Consider the following 26,709-nt stretch of genomic DNA (forward strand, 5'->3'; position numbering starts at 1 on the left):
TTAACCCACCGATTTCGGTAGATTAGCTGTGGGTCAACTTCAGTTCAAGCATGAATGTGGCTATTTCTACATATATGAACCTTGAACCAGTGCTAAACTTCAGCCTTGCTACCGATTTCAGAAGATAAAAGTTTCTGATCCACGGATTAAAGGCTTGGCCACACCGAAGGGTACATGCGGTAGCGGTACGGGTACTTGTATGAAAAAAATTCCAAACTGACACATCAACGTTCAGATGTGGAATTTTTTTCATACAATTACCCGTACCGCTACCGTATGTACCCTCCGGTGTGGCCAAGCCTTAAATATTTCTACAACTGGCCCTAAGAAGTAGTTCTTATGTGCCTGGCTACACGGTGATTTTTCAATCGCCTAAGCAGTGAGTTTGTAGGCAAGAGGGATGAGTTTTTTTTGTCCAGTTAAGACCGGTGGTAATAAAAAACACACCTACTGTGTAGCCAGGCACAAACTCACTGCTTAGGCGATTGAAAAATCACCGTGTAGCCAGGAACATTGGGCACAACAGTGTGTAGCCACCGCATGTGATTTTTCAATCGATTGAAAAATCACTGTGTAGCCAGGCACTAATGCTAATTACAACAAAAAATCTAGTTTCGGTGCAAAATACGTTTATCTTTTTCACCCCAAAACTGACATAACCTGGAAGTTCTCCAATTCTCCATCTTTATCTTTTTTTTAAGTATACGTCATAGGTCTCTCATCTTATAATGAAGTATCTTCGGATTCTTTTGTGTGGGTGTTATTTTTTTGTTTGATAAATTAAAATTGACATTGAAGTCATTCAATTAAAAGTAATAATTCAAATAAAATTTTTGTTTTCTTTTTTTTTTAAATTAACAAAATAGATTTAAGTTGAATTATTACATTTAAGTAAAATAGAGTAATTTTCCTTAAACATTTGCATTTAACAATTACCACTTGATAAAAAATGCCGTTGTTTGTCAATGACGTGGAGATGAGCTCCGAATCAAAGGACCTTTTCTATGAAAAACACGTCGAATATATCGCTAATCATGGAAACGATCAAAATGATTTCGAATATTGCATCACAGAATTCTTACGAATGTCTGGAATCTACTGGGGAGTAACTGCACTCGATACTATGAATCAGCTCTCACGCTTAGATAAAAAGTCTATAGTAGAATTCATTAAAAAATGCCAATGTCCTACTACCGGAGGAATATCGGCCTGCGAAGGTCACGATCCTCATATTCTATATTCCTTATCTGCCGTGCAAATACTTTGCATCTACGATTGCATCAACGAAATCGATTGCGACGCTCTGGCTCGTTATGTGACCAGTTTGCAACAGCCCGATGGCAGTTTTTTCGGTGATAAATGGGGAGAAGCCGATACCAGATTTTCATTCTGCGCAGTAGCTATCCTTACACTCATTAATCGTATGGACGCTATCAAGCTACCAAAAGCCATAGACTTTGTGCTCTCTTGTTGCAATGCTGACGGAGGATTTGGATCAAAGCCATTCGCTGAGTCGCATGCTGGACTTATTTATTGTTGCGTTGGTTTCTTTTCGATTACACAGCAATTGCATCGACTAGATTGCGATAAATTGTCATGGTGGTTGTGTGAGAGGCAACTTCCGAGTGGCGGGCTGAATGGTAGGCCAGAAAAACTTCCAGATGTTTGCTATTCGTGGTGGGTGTTGGCATCGTTGAATATAATGGGACGGTTGCATTGGATAAGCTCGGAGAAATTAAAGTCTTTTATACTATCTTGTCAGGATTCGGAGACAGGTGGTTTTAGTGATAGGACGGGGAACCTGCCCGATATATTCCATACTTTGTTTGGACTAGGAGCACTTTCGCTGCTTGGATATCCAAATTTGCAAAAAATAAATCCGACATTCTGTATGCCGCAGCACGTTTTAGATCGTTTGAATGTTAATGGACAAATTTGGTGTCCTTAGAAAGTTAAATACATTTTTTTTTTGTGATAATTATATTTATGTTGTTTTTTTAAGAATGTTAATAAATACGTTCGCGACTTCGAAATTAGCGAAGTAAGTTTTATTTATAATTATGCCTGTATGAACGCATACTTTTTTGTTAATTAAAAATATTGCAACAAGTTGTATGATTAAAAGTGCATAAATTGTTTCATTATTCGGGCTAAGATGGTACTGGACAGCTTCAAAAATAAAATGCACGAATGGGTCGTACGTACTTGCTTTTGTAGTTCAAACTTTCAAAGTATCTATATACCTTACACCTTGTGTCGAATTCCTTTAAATAATCGATTTGAAAACGATTTTTTGCTCAATAAATCATGCTTTTTTACCACACGTAAATCGCGTCAAGATTGATTTTCATTTAATTTTTTTTTAAAGGAATTCGACGTTTAAAATAACTATTGGGAATCAAAGATTTAAACAATGTAATTTTTTTAATTTATTTAAAAAAAAATTTTTTAAAAACTTTTTACACTTCAAAATGATAAGAAATGTCTGTAAATTTTGAACAAAATCGGATTATTGTTTGACGAGATTAATTAAAAATACATCTTGTTTTGCAACAAACGGTAGCGCCATATTTCTGTGGTCCCATTTTTTGAGGAAAACTGAAAACGCAATTTTGTTAGAATCACTAAGGGTCATTTTGTTCCGAAATTACTTTTGTTCACTCAAAGTTGACGTTTTCAACTTTCGATTTTAAACTCAAGAGTTAATCAACTTTCAGTTTTCAGTAGAACTTGGATAAGAAAACTTGAGATTTTGCATAATAAAATTTAGAGCGGAATTCATAGTCGTCACTCAAGTTGAGAAATATCTTAAGCACTCGCTCAAGCTTATCCTTATTCATAGTCTTCACTGGAGTCGAAATTTTTCTCAACTGAACCTCTGAGGAGGCTTTTTTACTTGAGGAAACGCTTAAGTTTTTTTTTCAGTCAATTGACATTAAAACGCAAGTGTCATTGCGAGAGTCTGTTTTTTTGTATTTACCAATTGAAATTTGTACTTATTTTATAATAAAATAAATGAATCGCGAATATTTGTTTTGAGTTTATATATTTCTAAAAATTGTTTAACCGCGACAAATCAAACCGAAGTTGAATTATTAAAAAAAATGTTTATTTTTTATGACAGTTAATTCAAATCAGTCAAATTTTCGAGTTTGAGAAAAAATTTTCCTCAAGACAAGATTTTTCTTTACTCAAGTGACAGTCCTATTTTCAATTTCCTTGAGCGACTGCTTGAAATATTTCTCAACTTACTGGAGTTGAGAAAAATCTTAACTTGAGTAACGACTATGAATTCCGCTCTTAATGTTTTATTATAAATTTAAGTTTTAAACATTTTATCGGGGTAAATATTGTGGTAAAAGCACGTAACTGAGTATGTATTAATTTGTTTCGCTTATTATTAAAGCCCAGTTAATTTCTTTTAAAAAACTAAGTTTTTTTTGCATTAAAAAGAATATTGAAAGTAATTAAAAAAAAAAAAAAAAATAAACTATAAATTAAAAAAAAATATTAATGACAGCCCAGCCCATTGAAATTGTTGTTGTAAACAAATTTGTCTTGGAAATTGTTGTTGCTTTTGACTTTGCCAAATGCCAAACGTCAAAACCTTATTACCCCATTTTGTAAGATGGTGGCTCTAATTAGATTTGTTGAGGAACGATTTGTGTTTTTAATGCATAGGTTCGCACACTAAAGTGCCAAAAATTGGAAATAAATACTAGAAAAGGTGGAAAAAAGTCCACCGGGTCAGCTAGTTAGGTATAATAGTGTTAGTGATAGATTCTAACTTTTTTTTACAAAAAACAAATTTGATTTAAAAACATATACCAAAAGCAATTTACTGTCATTTTTGTTTCAAATCAACCACTCACTTTTCTCATACAATATCAATGTAACTTGTAAGCACTTGTTAACTGAATGTCAGTTTTAAGAACGGAATAATGTCGTTTTCTTTCACTCTATTAAGGAGTACTCTAAATTTTTACTCCTTTTTCTGGTGTGAAAGAACATAATGATGAGAGTAATTTTTTTTTGTAATTGTGTGTGTGACAAGGCAAAAATGGATAATTTCCTTGAAAAAAATAGTGATAACAGGCCTAGGGAAAACATTTTATGAATTAAAAAAATATTAATAATAATAAAATATGAAGCATAATAAGCGTTCGTTAATAAGTCTACTTCTACACGAAGACGCAAGGCGCAGAAATCATCTTCAAATTTCCTTTTGATTTTCGTTTCGGTGTATCACGCGCTTCCACACGTATTATTTTTTTGAAGACGCAAATTTGACAGTTATTTTATTTGGTTTTATTTTGTTCTTGTTATCGTATGACGACTTCTACAGGAAGACGTAGACGCACGAGATGCACATAAGAACAAGAGAGAGAGAAAGATATATTTCTCCTTTGCTCTTATGTGCATCTTGTGCGTCTACGTCTTCTTGTATTTATGCATTTTAATACCAAAAAAAAACCCAAAATATACAAAAACAACAACTCCAGTGAGGTCTATGTGCAACGAAAACTTTTGAATAAATTAAAAACGTTACTATACACGCAATTAACACACACCCTTAGTTTGATTTTATAATTGTAAAATAAAAATATCCCATCAATGCAGAAAAAAATGGGATTTTTTTGTATATGGCACAGGATTTTTTTTTTTATTGATGAAGAACACTGGCGGAAAATTTTTTTTATTCGGTTTTCAATTTCATTTTGGGAAAAGTGAAGAATTAACGAAAAAATGGAAGAAATATATCTGGCGGAATATAATACAGTAGAAAATATATTAGGTGTGTTTTTTTGTTTATCTATATAGATTTTGTGCAAAAAAACGACATCGAGATTTTTGAAATGAAAACAATTTACGTGTTAATTACAACAAAAACTTTATCTGTATAGATTTTTGAAAAATCCAGATAATTATCCAGATTTTACTTTCTCTCGATAGAAAACAGTACTGCCAAGGTACATTACACTTATTAAATGTCAGATTCCAATAAACGACCATTGAATAAGAAGTACAGGAAGGGGTGTATATCACACCTATAGAGTTGGCGAGTGAAGCCGCAAAAAAATTAAAAAAAAAAAACAAATTTATATAAACTGTCAAAAATTTTATATAATCTGTCAAATTTCGAGCTCGTTTTCCAGGGGCGAACACTCTTATCGGTGATGACATGGCGATGCAATCATTGACCGCCAATGTTTCAGCTACTTTTGATGATTTTAAAACAATTTTCAGTCTGTTTTTAGTTAAGGAAAAAAACAGTTTAAAATTCGTACATAATTATGATGAAAAATAGCATTTATACGGAAGTCTCCCACGAGACCAGTTACATTTCTGTTGGCGCCCCTTGAGTGAACAATATATCTGCACTCCGACCCTTTACCAATACATGTGCATCTGTACAACTCACACTAATAGAAAGCGGCTTCACTTCTTTGGATAAACACCCCTTCCTGTACTTCTTATGTCGTTTTCTTTCACTCTATTAAGGAGTACTCTAAATTTTTACTCCTTTTTCTGGAGTGAAAGAACAGGTGCAGGGTCATAAGTCCACGGGCCAAAAGTCCATAATGGACTACTGACTCACTTGGGTGGGTTATAAGTCCACAAATCAATTATGGACTTACAACCCACCCAAGGGTGTCAGAAACCCACAAAAAAGTGAGCCAGAACTCCATAATGTCGAAAAAGATGTGGAAGGTGCTTAAGGAATATTAATTTGTAAAGAATGTTCAAACGTTAATTTTGTTTCAACAATATTTGTAAATTGATTTTTTAGTTTTTTTTTTATGATTTTTTTTTTTTTTTTTTGAAAATTTTATGTTTTTTTTTCTTAACTGACTCGAGTTTTGTTTGTAAAGCTTATTGAAGTAATTTTCGAAAATTCGCACAAAGCAAAGAAGAACTAAATTTTGTTCAAAAGACGATTAGTTTGGAGTCTCATAGTGATAATCGCCACTTATTTGGGAAACTATCTCGCAAACAAAGCGGCCTAATTAATTATCACAATATGAAGATTAAAAACAAATAAATCCCAATTAATTGGCGGAAGGCGATGCGGAAAAAAATTTGCTCGCATGAGAATCTATTTAAATTGCACAAGCCAAACGCGAAGCGGAAAAAAATTTTGCCCACGGGAGAATCAATTTTGAGGTGTGAAAATAAAAATTCGCGCGAATTTTTATTTTCACACCTCAAAATTGATTCTCCCGTGGGCAAAATTTTTTTCCGCTTCGCGTTTGGCTTGTGCAATTTAAATAGATTCTCATGTGAGCAAATTTTTTCCCGCTTCGCGTTTACCTAGTTATAACAAAAACATCTTTGGTGTGCGGTATTATCATACAATTGCCAAAACAGGATTTTTACATTTACATGTTTTCAATGTTTATTCAAATGTTTTAAAAAGCTTTTGAATAATTGTGTATTTATAAATGTTGAAAATTGAAGTAAAACCAATTTTGAAAGTTGGTCTTATTTCACTTGGACTAATTTCATGACACCAATTGAACATTTAATGAAGAAACTTTCGAAAATTGACGATTGTTCCAGTTTTGAATTCTTATTAAATTAATTTTCTAAAATTCACTCGAATTTAAAAGATATTTGATCACTTTTTTTTATAAATGTTTTGGAGAGGTATTGCGAAAAAAATTAGAATATGAGAACTCCGCCCCATAATGAATTTTTGCTTTCCTAATTGGTTATAAATTTTTAATCGATGGGCCAAAAGTCCACAGGAATTTTGTGTGAACTTTTGACCCACTTGGGTGGGTTCTAAGTCCATAATTGATTTATGGAGCTATGACCCACACAAGTGAGCCAATAGTCCATTATGGACTTTTGGCCCGTGGACTTTTGACCCTGCACCGAAAGAACATAATGAGAGTAATTTTTTTTTTATGTAATAGTGTGTGTGACAAGGCAAAAATGGATAATATCCTTGAAAAAAATAGTGATAACAGGCCTAGGGAAAACATTTTATGAATTGAAAAAAAAAAATAATATTAATAACATATGAAGCATAATACACGAAGACGGAAGGCGTAGAAATCATCTTCCAATTTCCTTTTGATTTTCGTTACGGTGCGTCACGGGCTTCTACACGCGTATTATTGTTTTTGAAGACGCAAATTTGAGTTATTTTCTTTGGTTTTATTTTGTTCTTGTTTTCGTATGACGACTTCTATAGGAAGACGTAGATGCACGAGATGCACATAAGAACAAGAGAGGGAGAAAGATCGATTTCTCCTTTGCTCTTATGAGCATCTTGTGCGTCTACGTATTCGTGTAGAAGCAGACTATGTATTTTAATTAAAAAAAACACCAAAATATACAAAAAAAACAACCCCCGTGCGGGGTCTATGTGGAACGAAAACTTTTGCATAAATTAAAAACGTTACTATACACGCAAATAATACACAACCGACGAAGCAGATTCCGCAACCGACGAAATAAAATAAAGCAGAACAGCAAAAAAAAAGAACAAGATCAAAGATAAACGTCAAAAAGAGTCACAAATTTTTTTACCGGAGACTCACGGTAGAAAATCTTCCTTCCTTTTTTTTGAACTTTATTTCTCCTTTGCTCTTATGTGCGTATCGCGCTTTGCGTCTTCGTGTAGAAGCGGACTTAGTTTTGCTTTTGGTATTTTTCATTATGCTTCTGATCGGTTTTTTTCAGCCTAATTGACGCACACCCTTAGTTTGATTTTATAATTGTAAAATAAAAATATCCCATCAACGCAGAAAAAAATGGGATTTTTTTGTTATATGGCACAGGATTTTTTTTTTATTGATGAAGAACACTGGCGGAAAATTTTTTTTATTCGGTTTTCAATTTCATTTTGGAAAAAGTGAAGAATTAAAGAAAAAAATGGAAGAAATATATCTGGCGAAATATAATACAGTAAAAATATATTCATAATGGTTGTTTTCTGTTAATAACAAAAGAGTTTGAAAGAAAAACTTTTCGCATTTTTCAATTTTCAAACAAAATTTTAAAATGTCAAACTTCAAATTCATAAGTGTGTGTGTAAATCGGTGTAAATCTGACTAAAAATGTGGAGTAAATCCGGGGTACTCCGTAGTACTAAAATTACTCCGGAGTAATTTTTTTTTTACACTTTTGTGGCGTCAAAGAACACAAAACCTTCAAAAGTGCAAAAATAAGTACTAAAAGGGTACTCTCATTGGAGTGAAAGAAAACGACATAAGTCCACTTTTTTCTAAAATGAAAAAATCCAAAAAAAATTTTGTGGTTTCGAAGTTACAGGACCTGAAACATTTTATAGGTATGTTTGAACAACAGAATAAATCCAGGATTTCAGGCACCTGATTATAGTTTTGCTCACCGAGAATTTTTTTTAAATCCGAACAGGACAGGACAGCACAGGGAGAAACGTCAGAACAAGTTAGAACAGTCATTTTAAACGTCGCGTCAGTTGATAAAATAAAAAAAAAACAACAAATTGTAAACTATATGAATTTTTTGCTTATCTCATTTGTTTTATAGCGTGTTTTCACTACAGCCCAAATGAGATAATTTAGCAAATTAGCAAAAACGTGTTTTCACTACAAATTATCTCATTTCGACTGACAAGAATTGTCAACACTGAGGTATGGTTTTAGAATTATTTATTGACAGATTGACACTCAATGAATAAAAAAAATTAAATTGAACTCAAAACAGACGACAAATTCTTGAAAATTTAATTAATTTAATAAATGGAAATCGAAATGCCTTGTAAGTTGAATAATAATCTCTTGAAAGTACATTGCAATACATATTTTGTTTACTTTAGACTAAAAACTACTGTTTCATATATTAATTACCCTAATGGAAAACAAAAGCGTTAAATGAGGACGCCTTGCAAGTAAAAGAAAACAAACGCTCCAAGCCCAAACCACCCCCGAAGAAACCAACACTCATATCCCCAATTTAGCTCTATTAAATCCATTTATCCCTTCTTTTCTTTCACAAATCAAAACGCCAATAAACTGCGAAAATGCATTGCGAACCTGTTTTTTTCTTGCTTCTGGATACATGTATTGAGAATTCCTTGTTTGATCCTGTAAACTATTAAAAAATATTAATAATATTAAGAGAAATTTTGCACTTTTATTCTACCTCAATTGCTGTTAGAAAAATTTATCTTTAAAAATAATTTACCGTTTTGTTATTTTTTTTTTTTTAGCTTGACGTTTCGTGAAATGTCGTAATTGTGACCTATTCACAATGAAGTTTTATGTGCGTTCAGGCGATTTGACTTAATTTCCTAGCTAATTTCGTTGAAATGAGATGATAATTATCTCATTTCAAATTTGAAATTTGTATGGAAAATTATCTCATTTCGAACCTCATTTGGCAAATTTGATCGAAATCATCTCATTTGCTCTAGTGAAAACAGGCTATTATCTATTTTTTCGTGTTTTTACTGCGGAAAATATAATTAAAAATTGTTTTTAGTTATAAAAACCACGAACACCCGAGAAATATTCGCACAATTAAATCACAACAAAAAAAAAATCAAATCCATATAATCTTTATTTTATCTGAAGGTCAAACATCTGAAAACAGTAAAATATAGAAGCTATTCAGTTTTTTGCGTTTTCCCAACAATTTTGTGAAATGGACTTATTCCGTTCTTAAAACTGACTATTCAACTTCATTACCGGGTAAATAGAGAAGGAGCAAATCTTGAATCAACTACATTACATTGAGATGCTTCCCATGAATATAATAACGGAATTGAAAAATTCTTTTTGTTGTTTTTTATTATTTCAGTGTTTAGACCTTCAGCTTAACGGTATTTTTTATAATGACAACAACTTTATTTTTTTGACATTTGACCAGCTAGTGTGTACTGAATCGACTAGTGTGCGGCGGGGTTCTCAGAGTCTCCAGTGTGATATTTGGGGGAAATTGACATGTAGCATTACTCGGATCTTCGCACTTCTTATTCGTTATATGTTATGCGAATCATCTTCATCTCAGCTGCCAATAATTTACTCCAATACTTTCTGAACATTGTCCAACATTGTGAACCGTAGGTGAGTGCTGGAAAGATTTTGTCACAGTGAACTATGTAGAAAAACAATAGGTGATGAAAGGCGATCAGCTGCTTGTACAAGATAAGCTTTGTATTTTGACTGAGTCACTTTCTTTTCATCATAAGTGAATCAATGCGCTGGAACGTGGAAGATGAAATTTGGTTTTTCAATACAGCTGGAGCGTCTTTTTTCTAGGGGCAGGTATACCCTGTTCCCTGTAGAAAGAATTTTGTATGCGCTCATGTGGAATTTTTTGTTATGGATTGCACTGTCTCTGAGTGTTTGACTAATTTACTCCCTTTGATTACATGCAAGCATCCGCATATGGGCATATGTGACAAATGTATGGATTGTTATTAGATGAGCATATGCGTAAAAAAAATACTCAATAAAAGTACGATGCTGTAAATCGACAGAGGTCAATAGCTTAATTTCCATTTTAAATCATTATTCATTGCCACACGCTTGTGTTCTATTAATGTTTTCTATCACAATTTTAAGCTATTGTATATTGTGTACCTATGTGTGTATACGCATACATACATATATTATAGATAAATAATTTCGTATTTTGTTCATTACTACCACTATATTTTTTAAATGAAAGTAAAACAGTGGGTACATTTGTTTGAGAGTCCATCGAAGGTAGTTTTGTCGGTGGATAGCGTTAATTATTACCTTTCCAGGATTTGAACTTAACATTTTCCTGTAAAATGAACCATTTCGGGAGTAGAGCGCAGAGAGCACTCACACACGAAATTATAAATATTTTTGGTTTATTTTGCCAATGTTTGAGGTTTTTATCGAAGTAGCTTACATTTTTTGGTCTTAGCAACTAAATACGGATTAATTAAAAAAAATAAAAATGTATAGGTAAGGTACCTATTTACATTGAAAAAAAAAAAAAATAATATACATACAAAAGTGAAAACCACGTTTTTTGGAAATGTTTTATGTTTTCCTTTCTGGTACATTAAGCGCCTTCATTATTTAGAACACACTTTTTAAACATGGTTCAATTTTAGTTTTGAGCTTGTTATCAATTTTCCAAACATGAGTTCCATATAAAATGTCGTTTGGAGCTTCTCAAGAGAAAAATTGAAGAATACCTCATAACAGTACAAATTAGGTGCTGAAAAAGCTTAATGGTAATTTAAGATTGATAAGCTAAAAACTAAAATTGAACATTTTTGGTTAAAATTAATAAAAATGGTACCAAACTCTTTTTCAAGATAGCGGCTGCTCCCGACATTCTATCATATCAACAAACAGACTTTTATGATAAGGGTAAAAACTCAAAAACATTCCATGAAAAAACTTTGTCCCGCAAAAAATGCGATTTGATTTGCTAATTTTCCTGGGCTATACATGGTGTTCCACAGTCACCGCCCTAAATGAAAACCATGGATTCCTGAGGTCATTTTAAGTCGAAAAACTTTAGAGGTTATTTTATTCACTCAGTTTGTTTACTTTTTTATTACTTTTATGGCCAGTTTCATAAAGCCCTTTTAATTATTATTTATCAGGCTTTTACATCCTAAAATGACGTTTGTTCCATACAAAAAACGTCATTTAAAAGCCTTTTAAATGTTTATGAAATTGGCCATTAGTATTCTTTTTTATGAAAAAAACATTATTTTTTTTTATTTTAAACTGGGCGAAAAATTAAATACTAATTTACGTGATTATTTAAATAAAATGATATGAAAGTGAAAAAAACAACTTAAATAACGAAAAAAATTGTTTTTGATGCAAAATAGCGAAGAAACGATTGTCCACAGAAAAAAAAACGTTTTGGGGACAAACTAAAACTGTAATTAATTCTTGATTGGTTTAAAAATCATACGAATCGGACATAGTTTGGCAAAGATAAGGCAAAAAGAGAGCAAATATCATAAAAACCTTCATAACTCGACAACGGGAAGAAAACGAAAAAATTACCTCTTAAGTTTTTCGACTTAAACTGATCTCAGGAATCCATGGTTTTCATTTGGGGCGGTGACTGTACGAAACCCTGTAATATACCTATATGATAAAGTCTATTTTTTATTTTTCCCACAACTGTCGACTAAAACAAAACAATATAATATTACCTACACATTTCTTATTTCCTACAATTTCATTTAGATATCCATAAAAAACTCTCCTTGTTCGTAACTAATTTGAACGAAATGGTTCTAATGAGTCGTGATCTAGTTTTTTTTTTTGTTTTCTGAATACATTTCTTTGTCGAATGGTTTTAACGAGTTATGTAGTTAGGTTACATACATTAATTTTTTTTTGTCCGTGGGTAGGTGTTGAAATCTTCAAAAGATTCTACGAGGACCGGAAAACGTGCTTATAGATATGTGGGACACTTAACCACTAAAACTACCACATCCTCCCGATTACAACTAAGTTCAGATGGAACTTATCTAGCAATTTATCTTTCTCGAAGTTAAGTTACGTGTTGTAGGTAACTTTCCGATGAAAGTTCCTACTGATGATATTTAAAAATAAATAAATAACATTTGTTTTAAATTAAATCATTTAAGTAATGGTTTAAATTTTGGTATCAAAAAAACATTTTATAGGAAGTTAAACAAATAAAATCTTTAAAACATTTAAATTTATATTAATCAATGCCGATATTTTGAGATAAAAAAAATTTCACTGTACCAAATCGGAACGTTTAGTCCTTCGCAAACGTCGTACTAAGTTTGTCTCGTCGAGAATTTCTAGTATTGTTCTATTAGTATGTTCGACTAACCGTTTTCGATGTTTTTGGGCAAACGTTTTTATTTCTTCGCGAACCGTGGGGATTCCAAGATCCCTGTGAAGATCTTCGTTTCTTATATACCACGGCGCATTTACAAATGATCTTAATAATTTATTCTCAAAAGTTTGTAATCTATTTAAATTTGTATCGCGGGTACAACCCCAGAGTTGATAATTGAGTAGGAAAAAAAAACTGTCCCAGACTGGCAGGTACTTATATTATTATACCTATTATTACTTATATTATTTTAGTTTGTTTTGGTTTGCTAAATTCGTGCTCAAAAGAGATGCAGTTTGAAAATAGGATATAGATTTAGAGTTTGACTTCTTTTGTGAGTGATCTGGACTTAAAAATTAAAATATGACGACATGCCACTCTATTGAGTACTATGAACATTTCATGCAAACTGACTACTAATCACTGTTAAGCCAATTCACTACTTACATTAAACAAAAATAAAAAAAAAACTACTTCACTTTTATTTTTCTGGTAATAATCTGATTTGATGGTATTTCAGCATAGAAATCTAAAATATTAATTGTTTAAGTTTTACTATATATGAAAAAAGTTACGTATACGCCACAGTGATCCATATTTTGTTTTTGATCTTAGACTAAAATATCAAAAATTAATTATTATGCATTATTATTATTTAAAAAAGTACAAAGAACATAATAACAGAGAACTACGTCGCACAGAAGAGGAGCAGACAAAGTCAAAAATTGTCTCATGTTAAACTCTAGTTTAGCTGGCGATTTTAGGAAATGTTTAGCTGAACCTTGGGGTTGCACTCACGATGCCGGCTTTGCAGTCAACTACCTATTTCCCTGTGCGATGGATAAGTCGTTTTTTTTAGATAGTTGCACCACTTGTTTAAAGGGCGCATATAGAAGCACTCCTCAAGTTAAAGCTTCGTAAGAAAAAGAATCGAACTCGAGATATCAATGAGGCAAGACATTACGATGATGGAGAATTTGAAAAAAGTGTGTCTCGTAATTCTGTCTCTCTGCCTTTCTCTATCTCGAACTACAGACTAAACCACCGAATCGATTTTTTGGTAGATATGAGTTTTGGGAGATTCCCTAGAGAAAAAATAAAATTGTTTTTTTAGAATAAAAAAAAACGGTACTTGACATATGACCAAAATGGGAAAGATTTTTTTTTTTCTGAAAATATGGTTCTAACGATTTTGAAATAAAAATAATATTTTTTCACCGTTTTTATTGATTAATTGATTTCTGACTTTCTCGTTAACCATTTAACTGATTTTTCTACCCTTTCTCGTTCACCATTTAACTGTTTTTTGAATAAAACGTTTTAGTAGTCTTAATTTGAAAGTTAAGAAAAATTTTCACAAAAAATTAATTTTGGATTTTTTTTAGGTAAATAGGTATAAATCAATTTAGTTGAAAAATCAATTTTTTCAAAACGGATTAATTAATTAATAAAAGACGTTCAAATTCCAAGAAATTTAATAAAATAAAAATTAAAATGTGACCTTACACAGCGAAGACAAAAATATGCACATTTAAAAATTTTATTTTCAAGCCCCCTTTGCTACGCATATGGTTTAACCTTAGAACTTTGATGCTGTGGGTACCTATTGAGCAGACAACCTAGAGAAAGAAGCTACAACAAATCACCGAATTAATCCCTACCCCAAAACAGGCAGAGCTTTCGCTGCTGATAAAAAAATATTCAAGTATTGATCGACAATCGACGTTACGAACGGCGGCGTGCGCGTCCTAATTTCTCATTTTACAAGTCTGAATTAGTTAGATTCAATTATCGTGATATTTTGTTTTTTTTTTTTTTTTGTTTTATTCCGTGTTTAATTGTTATGTGCGTTTAATAAGTTTTTTTTTTATAAATAATTATTCATTACAAAAAAAAAAGGCATTTGAGCTAAGAAAAACAAAAAGTGTCATGGCTCGATTAGCAGTTTTCAGCCTAATTGTTTTGGCACTTGTAGTGTTAATTATACAAGACCTTCCTATTTTAATAAGTGCACGAGAATGTACAGATGTTGACATAAGAAATAGTGTAGCTAGTTTTAGTCTATTAGAAGACTGCAGTGTAATTAAAGGGTTTTTACTTATAGTTTTAATAAAACAAAACTTACGACAAACTAATTACAGTAATCTAACGTTTCCTAAATTAAGGTATACGTATTTCAACATACATATACTTGTGTTAATGCCTAATTTATCATATATAAATATTTTAGAGAAATAACGGATTTTTTTCTGATGTACGAAGTGAATGGTATAACCGATATGAAAAATATGTTTCCTAACCTGGTTGTAATTCGCGGTAGGAGACTTTTCCAGAGTTATGCCTTAGCTATTTCAAATGTACCTGAATTAAAAATAGTAAGTACAAAATAACTTATAATTATTTATAGGATTTAAATAGTGATTTCGCTAAAAAAAAACATGTGACTGAATCCTCTCGTTCACTCTTGGTTTCGTCATAAATTATTTCATTGAATATTTTATAACAAACTCAATCGAATTCTATTTCATTCTAAAACAAAACAAAAAGTCGGGATCATACAAAAATATACAATGTATGAGCTTATGTGTACACATGACATACTACGTATTTAGAAGTTCATATAATTGTTCTAGACAGACTGTCTGCTGGAGGTAACCCTGCCTTTGCACTTGGATTTTAAAGCTGAAAACTTAAAAGAATTCACCACAAATGTCGGTCATTTTTTTAATTTTGTGCGTATTGTGAGGGGGTTATTAGCCTGCTATAAAGTGCAACAATTGCGTAGGTTACAACAGTGAAATAGCTATTAAATGAAAGCTTAGCATCAGTAGATTCAAATTTATTTGAAAATCCTATGCAGAAATGAAATATTTTTACGTGAATTTCATATTCCGGATGGATTTGTTATACTTAAGAACTTCCATAATTACTTATGTTATGTACCTACAGTTTTTTACTTGCGCTATAAGGCAAGTATTGGGTTCGTGTCGAAAAAAAAAAATTGAGGTTTTAATCAAAATCAACATTACGATGATGGAGATGTCGGACAAAGTGGTACTCGCAATTCCGTCCGTGCGTCTGTGCTTCCATCTGTATACATTTCCACAGTCTTAACGGGTGAGGGATTTTCTTCAAATTTGGTACAGATGATTTTTATAAAATTCTAATTTTTTTTTTTGATTTTTTTTTATATCTTGCTTAGAACCTGCAAAATTCTCAAGTTATAGCTTATTACTTGAAAACGGCTCTAACAATTTTGATTAAACTTTACATACGTAATATTCAAAGCAATTCCAACATAACTGAGTTGAAACAACAACCTTAAATGAAATTGAGCTCCAAAACAAGTATGCCATTATAAAAATGCTCTTTTAGATATAAAATTTAAAATCATTTCATTTTTAACTAAAATAAAATTGGTTTGCCGTTTTGTAGCAATTACTAATCAATATCTTATTTTCAAAAATTTAATTTTCAAAAAAAAAAAATTTTAATCCAAAAATTATTTTTTTCAATAAGTATTTTATTTTGACTTTTTAAATCAATATTTTGGTTTTTTTTCAATAACATGCTTTTTTAAAAAAAAATTAAAACTTTGATTTTTAAAAGAAAAAAATTTCAATATTTTTTTTATCAATCCAAAAATAATTTTATTTTTAAAGGCAAAAAATTATTTTTTTTATATTTCATTGTGACTAAAATATTTCTTCTTCTTCCTTTTTCTCGGCGCTGTTATGATCTCGATGTCGAGGGGATCATAACTATCCCACGTTACTGCTTCACACTAGTGATCCGCTTGTGGGGTTCGCCGGGTTGACCTCAGAAATCGGCGGCAAGCCTCCCGGTTTTGTATTGTTCCATTTCTAAGGCTAAGAATGCTGGTGTTTTTGCCTTTGCTTGCACCAGGAGTTTTTAGGCCTACCTTTCTTTTTATTTCTGACTTAAATATTTAATATTTATTTATGCTTTTGTATATAAAAAATCGTTGGATGTGAATTAGACGTTTATGGCGACTAATTCAATTTTGTTTACAAAATCCATTTATAAGAATATTTTGAGGGATGATTCTTGGGTATATTATATTCTAAGAACAAAATTGTTCTACAGTAACTCTCTATCTGCAAAGTTGATACACTTTAGCGATGATTTAAGAAAACGCTTACTTTGGTATGCCTTTGCTCATGTAAATGTAAATAACTCCGTTAATACTTATGATAAAAACTTCATTAATGTCTTGATTTTTAGAAGAAATGCTATTCTTTGTACTTTGCATTTAAAAAAAGTTAAATTACTTTTTTATAGCCACTATTCAAGGGTATTTTTTTAATGGTAATGTTTTAGAAAAATTATTGTAAAATATGTGACAAAACTTAAAATTATATAGGTACCTAGTTAAAATAATTCATTAAATTAATAGGCGTTTTTTGCACTTTGGTACCAATAACTTCCTAGTAATCTAAGATTTGATAATAACTATTACCATTCTGCAATCCCTTTCGGATTGGCCACCTACGATCATATAGATTTTTTTTATACCACAGGTGTTTAAAATTTTTCATACATTTTTTTTTTTCATTTTGCATCAAAAAACTAATTTCAATATTTTTTGAAAGAAAAAGTACAACAGCTATGAAAATTTTTAAATGCTCCTGATTTTAATCAATTCATTCATTCGTGGTTGTGGTGAACGAAAACTTAAGATGATGAAATTTAAAATACACTGAACGAAAAAAAGCTAATATTTTCTAAACTGGTTGCGATAGAATTTATTTCTTTTTGGGTTTAGTACAGTCATAAGTGTAGCTATCAGCCATTTCAGGCTTATCCATTTTTAACCGGACACCCTGTATAGGAGAATAATTTTGTATAGCATTGTTCCGATTTTTTTGTCATTTTTTTTTTTTTACTCACATGCTGAAGTAGTGTATGTGTATAATTATAAGCTGTTTAAAACAACCAGTAGGCACAATCTTAAAAGTGGCATCTATCACGATTAAACGATTGGACGGAAGGATGTTTTCCCTTCTCAGGACTAAAATCATCTCAGATGCAAAAATACAGAGCGCAAAATCGCTTTCTTCAAATACATGCCATACAAAATGGGCGAGGACGATTCTCGTGTTCAGTAAGGCCGTAGTCGTTCCAAATCGACTCTTTTTGGAATGCTTCAATGACTTCTACACTACAGGTGACCTTGACGAAGATATTGGTGGTCAAGTATCGTAGGCCCCTTTCAATTTTTGGGAAATATAATTCCGTTGCAGCATCTTGATTACTGTCAAAATGTCAGTTTTAAGTATGGTTTAGTAATTAGAAAATTGAAAATTATTTATACTTTTCGAAAACGGTTCTAAAAGCTCGGCGAATACCGCTCATAGCATTTGTATCATTCAATACTACTGCGGAATTCATGAACTTTCCCTTTATTTTGTTAAGCACCTTCAACTCTTCGTAGAATTTTTGTTGGTCGCTGTGGTTATGGTCGATACATTTTTTTACTTTTGAACACACTCCATCACCATTCAACATCATTTTTGCTTCACAGTTTTTAACGTAACAAATACATATATACAACACTATCTTTGTAACAATATTTTTATTTATATAATTGCTTGTGGTCGATCACATACAATAGTTTGCTGGTTTTTCGCTTTCCGGGCACAATTTCGTATAAAAAACTTTCCATGTGAATTTTTTTTCTTACAATTACAATCCCCTTTAAACGCTCGAAAGAAACTAAATGATATCGCTTTGGATGTACATGCTACCTACCACAAAAAATAATACTCAACATAACTGTTATTTGTTTACCAAATTTATGTAAAAACAGTTTTTCGGCTCTTTTTCCAAAATAAAAAAAGGATAAAACGCCAGAATTTTTTGGCAATTTTTTCTCCAAAACAAAAAAAAAGGAAAAAACGCCAGATACTTTCTGGCTTTTTTCCAATTTTTTTTTCTTGCTTTTTTTCCATAAATGAGAAGAGCTAGACGACATTCGGGTGAAACTGGTTCTCTCATAGATGTTTTGGCCATAAGTGGTGACAACAAATTCAACAAGCAATTATTCACCTCGGGACGCATTCTTGTGTAGGTATATGAAAAATTGCCCATCGAGGTCCTTAATTTTTAAGAATATTGCATGTAAAAACAAATCTTTTTTCGGTCTTTGTTGATTTTTCGAACACAACAGGACCGCTTCCTTTTAATGTTAAGCAAATCATCCATTTCTTTCATTTGAACTACTATCTACTAGTTTTGATTTACTTTGACAAAAATTGTTCATTTCGAGTTTCGATTATTACCATTACCAGGGGCGGATCCAGGATTTTTTTTGGGGGGGGCACAAGGGACAGTTAGAAATAAAGTGAAGTACCATACGACTGACTAACAAGCAGAAAATTTTAACCACCCACAGTGGTCTAAAACCTGGCCAAAAATATTTAGGCACATTTCACACATCAAATAGGTACCAAATGACCAAAAAGTTATTCGGAAGGAAACATTTTCATTTTCTTGTTACAGTAAAAGCCACTTAAGTGTTAACCCTCTTACTCCTGGATTAGCCGGAAGAAAAAAATATAAAAAATCAGAAAATGCACGTACAATTCTGTGCTATATTAAAGTTAGTAATCTATTCTTTATTTAATTTTTTGACTTAAGTTGTTTCACCAAATAGTTTTTGAGAAATTAAGTTTTAAAGATGAAATTTGGAAAAAAAAATGTTTACGTTGTTTAATTGATTTTGTATAAATTTTTGCAATATTATGGACATAATTATACCATTAGTTAATGACCTAGTAGTTTTTAGTCAAATACTAAAGACTTCATTCTAATAAATATTAAAGTTCCTAAGAATAACAAAAAAAACTGAATCATATTTTTTTGCCGGGAAACCCAGTTTTGTTTTTACTTGCTCAATAGGGCAAGTATTGGTTTCGTGTCGAAAAAAAATTTGAGGTTTTAATCAAAACCAACATTACGATTATGGAGAATTCCGAAAAAGTTGGTCTCGTAATTCCGTCCGTCCGTCTAGACAGACAGACGCGTCTGTGCGTCTGTGCGTCCATCTGTACACATTTCCACAGGTACAGATGGTTTTTATGGAATTCTGAAAGTTGATTTTTTTTGTTTTTTTTATATCTCGTTTATAACGTATACCTCCCATACAAAAAACGATATTGCGAATTTCTCAAAAACGGCCCTAACGATTTTGATTAAACTTTGTATACGTAATATTTAAAGCAGTGGCAATAAAACTGCATTTTTATTTTTTCTCAAAAAAGTCAAATAACAACAAAAAAAATTTTCATTTAACAAAATTTTGCCCTAAATGTCGGCTCTTCCCCAATATCAATTTTTTTTTTTAATTTAGAGCCAGCTTTAAAAATCTAAAAGTAGACTAACATAAAAGTGTTTTGAACTGCAAGAGCAAGTACGTGCGACCCCAGTCGTGCATTTTATTTTTATTTGCATTAACCTTTTGTAACCCAAGGTCGTAAATTTAAAAATTAATAAGTCAATCGATTGGCCTTTATCTTAAATAAAACACAATACTAACAAAAACTATTTTTTTTATGAATTTCGTAATTTTTACACAAATTTGCTTATTTTCAAAAAAAAGCCCAACTTTCAACATTAACTGTCAATTAAAAACTATTGGTGCTATTTATTAGAAATTTGAAGTACTATTTCGATAAAGCAATACTTAAAGATTATAATATTATAAGCTTCAAAAGAATAAAAAATAGTTTGTAGAGCTTTTATGCAATCTTTTTCGGTTTGTTACAGAAATGTCACATGGGGCTACAAGGGGTTAAATTGTTTTATACCTCAAGAATATTGTGTTCAAATTGTAGGTCTCTTGGAGCCAAATTGACCAAGTTATGAGTATTTTAATACTTCCCTTAGGAACGTTTTAGTCTTTTAGTCCAGAGTTCAAAACTTTAAATCGTTATCCCCACAACTAATGTTTTCAACGCCGGTGCTCCTCATAACTTCAAAACTACTGCACCGATTCTTTTGAAATTTGGAACACTATTTTTTTTACATATTTTTAGAGGTATCCCTGGAGAAATTTTCTCAATAAAATAATATTTATAAAATTCTATAAGTAAGGGTCACTTTTGAGGAGTTTTTTTTTCAAGGGGTCTTTATTTTCGGGGTGCAAACTTGGGCAAACTTCTGAAATGCAAGTTTGTTCTACATATCCAGCAGTTCTATAATATATAGTTTATGCAATTTTGTGATGTGTTCCGATATTTTAAAAACACTAATGTTAAAAAAAAACAACGAAAAAAGTTCAAATTTTTTAACCCCTCTGTATGAAAAAATAGAGTTGCATATACAATTATTTTTTTTATATCATTCAATGTCATTCGATGTCCATATCAAAATTTTTCACCAAATTCACTTTGAAAATTCACTTTTTTTTAAATCGGAAAAAAAAATTCGTGTGTACCCAACAAATAGCCGTTTATTTATTTGTGAGGTGGAGCTTTTCATGGGAAAGGGATGCAACAATCAACAAAATTCGCATTTTCAGCCAGAAATAGACAAGAGTTTCACTCAAGTTCTTTCTGTTATTATTCATATATTTTTAAAACTCTTATAGTTTGATTTCCTTTAAGTATGAACTTTAAGTTCTGGGGGGGGGGGGCACGTGCCCCCGTGCCCCCCCCCCTGGATCCGCCTATGACCATTACAAAACTAAAAAAAAACAAGCCTTTGTAGACGTGCATGGGTTTTTATTGCAGGAATCGTTCAATGGGTTATAAAAGAAGATAAAACCGCGGAGTGCCATTAAATGAGAGGATGGAAATTGAAGATAGGGGCCAAAATCCCTCTTTTTGTTTTTTTTTTCAATATAGGCATCTCTTGAACAAAGCAAAATTTTGGTCGACAAGACTAAACTTGGAAAAAAAGAAGAGTAACTTTATAAATATTTATGTATATACAAAACTCTCCGACAATTTATTCAAACAAACAAAAAAGAACTACTTATTTAGTGTACATGATTTTATTGAATAAAATATTTAGTACAAACTATTCAATTATTTTTCTTAATTTATTACGGAAACCCTATGACCCTGAACTGAAGGCATGCAATCCAAATCACTTGGATTTTTTAATACCTCGCGGAGGTATAGCAGCTAAAGATTCTCCAAAATCATATTCTTCAGCTTCATCGAATAGCAGGGAAATATCCTCGACTTCTTTTATCTCCGCATTGGTCAACCTTATGGGAGCTTTTTCATCCTTAACTGTAAAATAAACTATGTTGTTATCACATTAATTGATTAATTAAACACAATTTTATTAGAAAATATTACCTTTTTCCTCAGTTACACTAGCGATAAACATTTTTTCCATCATTCTAATTCGGTTTTAAGATTTTTGGTTTTCCGATAACCTCTCTATCTGCTTTTCAATTTTTTTTTTAATTCGCAAATTTTTTTTTCTAATTCTTCACTATTCTTTATTATGCAGTGGATGTGACGATTAACGGACGAATGAATGAATGATCAGTAAATTGTTTTTCTTTTTTCTCTTCTGGTTCATAACATTTAAACTCAGTTTTACAGTTAAATTTTTTGTCAACATCGCTTACCTTATTTTTTAACATTAGCAGTTTTCTGTATACCTACCTCTAGAGTCTAGAGTCTAGACAACACAAGAATTTTTCACTTCAAACTCTCATTATTTTTACGGTTAATTTTGCACTCTCCGTGTTCATGTTAGTTAATTATACAGTCACCTTCAAAATTAAGGCACATCCATATACAGTAAATCATTTTCAGTATTCAACAAACTTAAGATTTTTTACAGTCAAATGCAATAAAATTTCTTTTTCAATATTCAACAAATTTAAGATTTTTTAATAAAATTTTTCATTTTAGAGCCCCCGCACACTACAGACTTCTATCAGCCGATAGTTTAGTCGCGTTGGGCTCCTAGTGTGCGCACAGGCACGCGACTTATTAGTCGAAATAAATATTTTAGTTTGAAGGCAATTGTGTGGCAAAACAAACTATTTTTTCGATCAAACAAACTTTTTGATCAGCCGATACTTAATCGTTGAAGTTTGCGATAAAAAGTTTGTAGTGTGCTATCTTACTATCCATACATTTACAAGCAACGACTTAATGAAATTGAAAAAAATAAGTAATTTTAGACAAAATACTAATTTAAGATTATCTGTGCACTTACTTTTGAAGGTGACTGTAATTTGGTTCCATTGATTTTTAAACAATATCCATGCGATGAAGGGAAAGAATAGATTGATGGTTTGCTTGCGTCACACCGAGAGTAACGTCTCAAAGATCAAAGACAGCGTGTGATCAATGAAAGTGCTGCACAACGTGACACACACGTTTGGATGATCTATACAACAGCGTGCTTCACACCGTGTGGCCAACGAAAGTAATGCACATCGTGACACACGTTTGGATAATCTACGACAGCGTGCTTCACACCGTGTGGCCAATGAAAGTGTTGAATAAGGTGAGCAAAGCCAGAAAGATCAAAGACATCGTTCTTCACACCACCGTCTGGCAAATGAAAGTAGCGAGCAACGAGAGCAACGTTTGAAAGAGCAAAGGCGTCGAAACACAAGACACCGAAGAGCTTTAGGAAAAACTTCTTTACCAACATATAAATGCGCCGTTAGTGCGGATGTACAGTATCATTCTATAGGACCATTTCAAGTTCTTTGTATTCATTGCGGTGCATTGCATTTTCCTGAGGAACGAGTTTCTAATCGAACAAATATTGATTCCTTCAGTGACTGTTGTTTACATGGACGAATTGAAATAGAGCCACTAAAGTTCTCAAACGAATTAGCTATTCTCTTTTTAAACCGTCATCGCCATTCTGAGGAATTTCACAAAAGAATGAGGAATAAAAACGCATCTTTTGTGCTCGCATTCTTCAATGTGGAAGACGATAGAACCGTTAACAACTTTGGCGTTTATAGTTTTACTGTTTGTTGGCAAGTATACCACAAAATGAATATGGCTGCTCATTGCTCAACCAGTGCAGAGCAATGAAGGTATCTTTGAAAGGACACAGTACGGCCAACTATACTTTTTAGATTCTTGTGAGTTGTGACGCTGATAATGGGCGACTTAATCATTCGCTAAATTGTGGGATTAGTAGTTCTGTAATGAAATTACTGGAAAACATTATTCAAGCAATAATGGTTATGTACGAGGTTACAAAATGATGCGAGAAGTAGAGGAAGAAGTAAATCGGTTAAGTTTTGCCCAAGGAATATCTCCTCCGAAAGTTAAGCTTTTGTTTAGAGTCTTTGGGCAAGCTGATCAACATATTGGTTAAACATGCCTGCCTCTAATGCAGTTTGCGCTACTTCTACACTAAATGCTGATCAATGTTTTCCAGATAACGAAATGGTTGTGCATCAGACTAACAAAAAAATCCCAACTGGAACTGGCCAGAAATAAAACAAGCTTTACAAATAAGACTAAATGATGGTACAATATTGGAACAGCTTCCCCAGAATCGTCCTGATATCGTCGCCCGAATTGCAAAGATAAAATTTAATCAAGTTATAGAAGATTTGGATTAAAAAATAGACCTTTGGAAAGGTATCAGCTTTTGTATATACCATTGAATTTCAGAAAAGAGGATTACCCACATATGCATTTGCTTCTGGTTATGTCTTCTGACATCCATATATTTCATACTACCATCCTGGTAGTATGGAATATCTTTGTTTTTGGCAAATGGGAGCAAAGACGTCGTCAACTGCGGATCATTGGCAGGATTCACTGTGTGAATTACGTTGCTCAACCAGAGTTTTATCATTTGAAATTATTGATTGATGTTGAAAACGCAACCAATTTGGAAGATCTTCGAACAGTGAATGACATCCAGTATGCGACATATAAGCAAGCCTGCTGAGGACGTGGTTTGGCAAACGACGATCAGCAAAGGATAGAAGGGTTACAGGAATCGGCATTATCAAAAATGCCTTTAAAAATGAGATCTCTTTTTGTTCAAATTTTAATTTACGGTTCGCCCGAAAACCCAAAGCGACTATGGGAGACATGGAAATGGACAATGTATTTTTATATTGCTATCAATCGCGCCTACTGACTGAAACTATGAAAGGCAGAAATTTCCTATACTGGGTAAGAACTTTTGGCTTTAATGATATTGATGATGACGACGTTGAAGCTAATGAAAATTCTATGAGCACGTATGAATCAGCAGTCCTATTAGGAGAGCAAATTTATCTATTACTGGAAAACAAAAAGAAATCATCGATGCCATTCTTCAAGCTATGAATAGGTATTACAAATGCTGAAGTAAAATGCTTCTTTATTAATGGTCCATCTATAAAATATAAGACCATTTATTGCATGCTCACTGGAAAACAGCAAACAGTAAAATGTATTGCTTTAACTAGCTATGCATCAATATAATTGCCTAATGGTTGTACAGCCCATAAGACTTTTGGATTAAAAGTACCTTTAACACCAGAATCAGTTTCAAGTATTAAAGCTGGATCATCAAAAGCCAGACAATTATCTGAAATAGATTTTTTTCTTATGGATGAAGCTCCAATGCTTCCTAAATATGGGTTGCAGAATATTGACCAACTTTTACGATCAATAACAAATGTTATTAGACCTTTTGGTGGAAAAGTCATAGAACTTGGGGGAGATTTTCGTCAATGTTTGCCTGTACAGCCACGAGGAAACAAAAATTATTTAATAGATATTTCCATTTAACGATGTTCCTTATGGTCGAGTTTCAAAACATTTAAACTTGAAGATAACATTCGCGTTGATGTAAAGCAGAGGCATTTCGCAGGATATCTTCATAAGTTGGGTAACGGTGAATTGCCATTGAACACAATGGATGTGATTGAATTGCTGTTAGAAGTAATATCAAACAACAATTTAATTGACGAATTGTTGGGAAATTGCCTGTCCAGTGAAAATTATGAAGGAATGAAGGACAGAGTAATTCTAGCGCCCGCCGTTAAACAAAGATGTCGATAAAATCAACGAAGAAATTATAGCCAAACTACCTGGAGATTACAAAATCTACCGTAGTCACCAACATCAGAGAGGACTGGAATTCACAACTGAATTTCTAAATTCAGTCAGCATTTTAGACTTTCCACCGCACGAATTAAAACTAAAAAAAAATTCAATAATAATGCTGTTGCAAAATTTAGGTGTTTCCGAAGGACTTTGTAATGGCGCAAGACTCATCGTAACAAGTCAATGCAATCACATTATAAAGGCAAAAATCATAACTGGTGAACAATCTGGCAAAGAAGTTCATATACCTAGGATTGCTCTTGACTCATCAAAAGACACTAATTTTCTATTAGGCCAGCTTTTGCGATGACAGTGCACAAGGCCCAAAGCCAAACTTTTCAATTGTTGGCGTGGATCAGTTTCCATATGCTTGGGACGTTGTATGTAGCATTTTCACGAGTTAAACGACGAAGCGCATCAAAAGTTCACCTTCCAAAAGAAAATCCAAAACATACTCGAAATATAGGTATAGTAGGTAAGAAAGGAGGTATTAGGTTAAGTTACTTGAAAATTATATCACTATGAAATAAAATGATGAAGTATGTACTTGTACATATCATTAAGTGTCTTATAAATTTTTGTGTATATAAATGCAGTTTGAGAATGATAGTATTACAACTCAAAAATAAAATCTTGAATGAATGAAATTTTTATTTTTTAGTAGCCTATCCTAGGTATATCATGAGTTTTATTAGTCGGATTGTCAAGGTTGATGTCCGCGAAAAAACTGTTCATTGCAAACTCAAACCCACTCCAAATAATTGCTGTTTGCATTTGACTTTTTTCACTGAAAGTTATAACATTTAAATATGCCAAGCAAAGG

General features: G+C 32.2%; 2 protein-coding genes across 3 annotated transcripts in view; both read left to right on the top strand.

Annotated features, from left to right (window-relative positions):
- Positions 1-759: 759 nt before the first annotated feature.
- On the top strand, positions 760-2,058 carry LOC129906570 (geranylgeranyl transferase type-2 subunit beta). Its single transcript, XM_055982382.1, has one exon. It carries the CDS (start codon positions 950-952, stop codon positions 1,946-1,948), a length of 999 nt encoding a protein of 332 aa, XP_055838357.1. The 5' UTR covers positions 760-949; the 3' UTR covers positions 1,949-2,058.
- Positions 2,059-14,467: 12,409 nt separating this feature from the next.
- Positions 14,468-26,709, top strand: part of LOC129906553 (insulin-like peptide receptor) — a 35,871-nt gene continuing 23,629 nt past the window's right edge. Inside the window, exons 1-2 of one of the 2 annotated variants that reach the window (XM_055982360.1) lie at positions 14,468-14,981; positions 15,047-15,191. In XM_055982360.1, the coding sequence (XP_055838335.1) occupies positions 14,746-14,981; positions 15,047-15,191 (381 nt within the window). In that variant the 5' untranslated portion in view covers positions 14,468-14,745. The remainder of the gene's footprint in view (positions 14,982-15,046; positions 15,192-26,709) is intronic. The other variant, XM_055982359.1, reaches the window with a different exon arrangement.

Source organism: Episyrphus balteatus, chromosome 1, assembly GCF_945859705.1.
Source record: "Episyrphus balteatus chromosome 1, idEpiBalt1.1, whole genome shotgun sequence".
Taxonomy (NCBI): Eukaryota; Metazoa; Arthropoda; class Insecta; order Diptera; family Syrphidae; genus Episyrphus; species Episyrphus balteatus.

Excerpts from the sequence above, each read along its gene's own strand:
- LOC129906570 (XM_055982382.1), top strand. The coding sequence starts at position 950 with ATGCCGTTGTTTGTCAATGACGTGGAGATGAGCTCCGAATCAAAGGAC.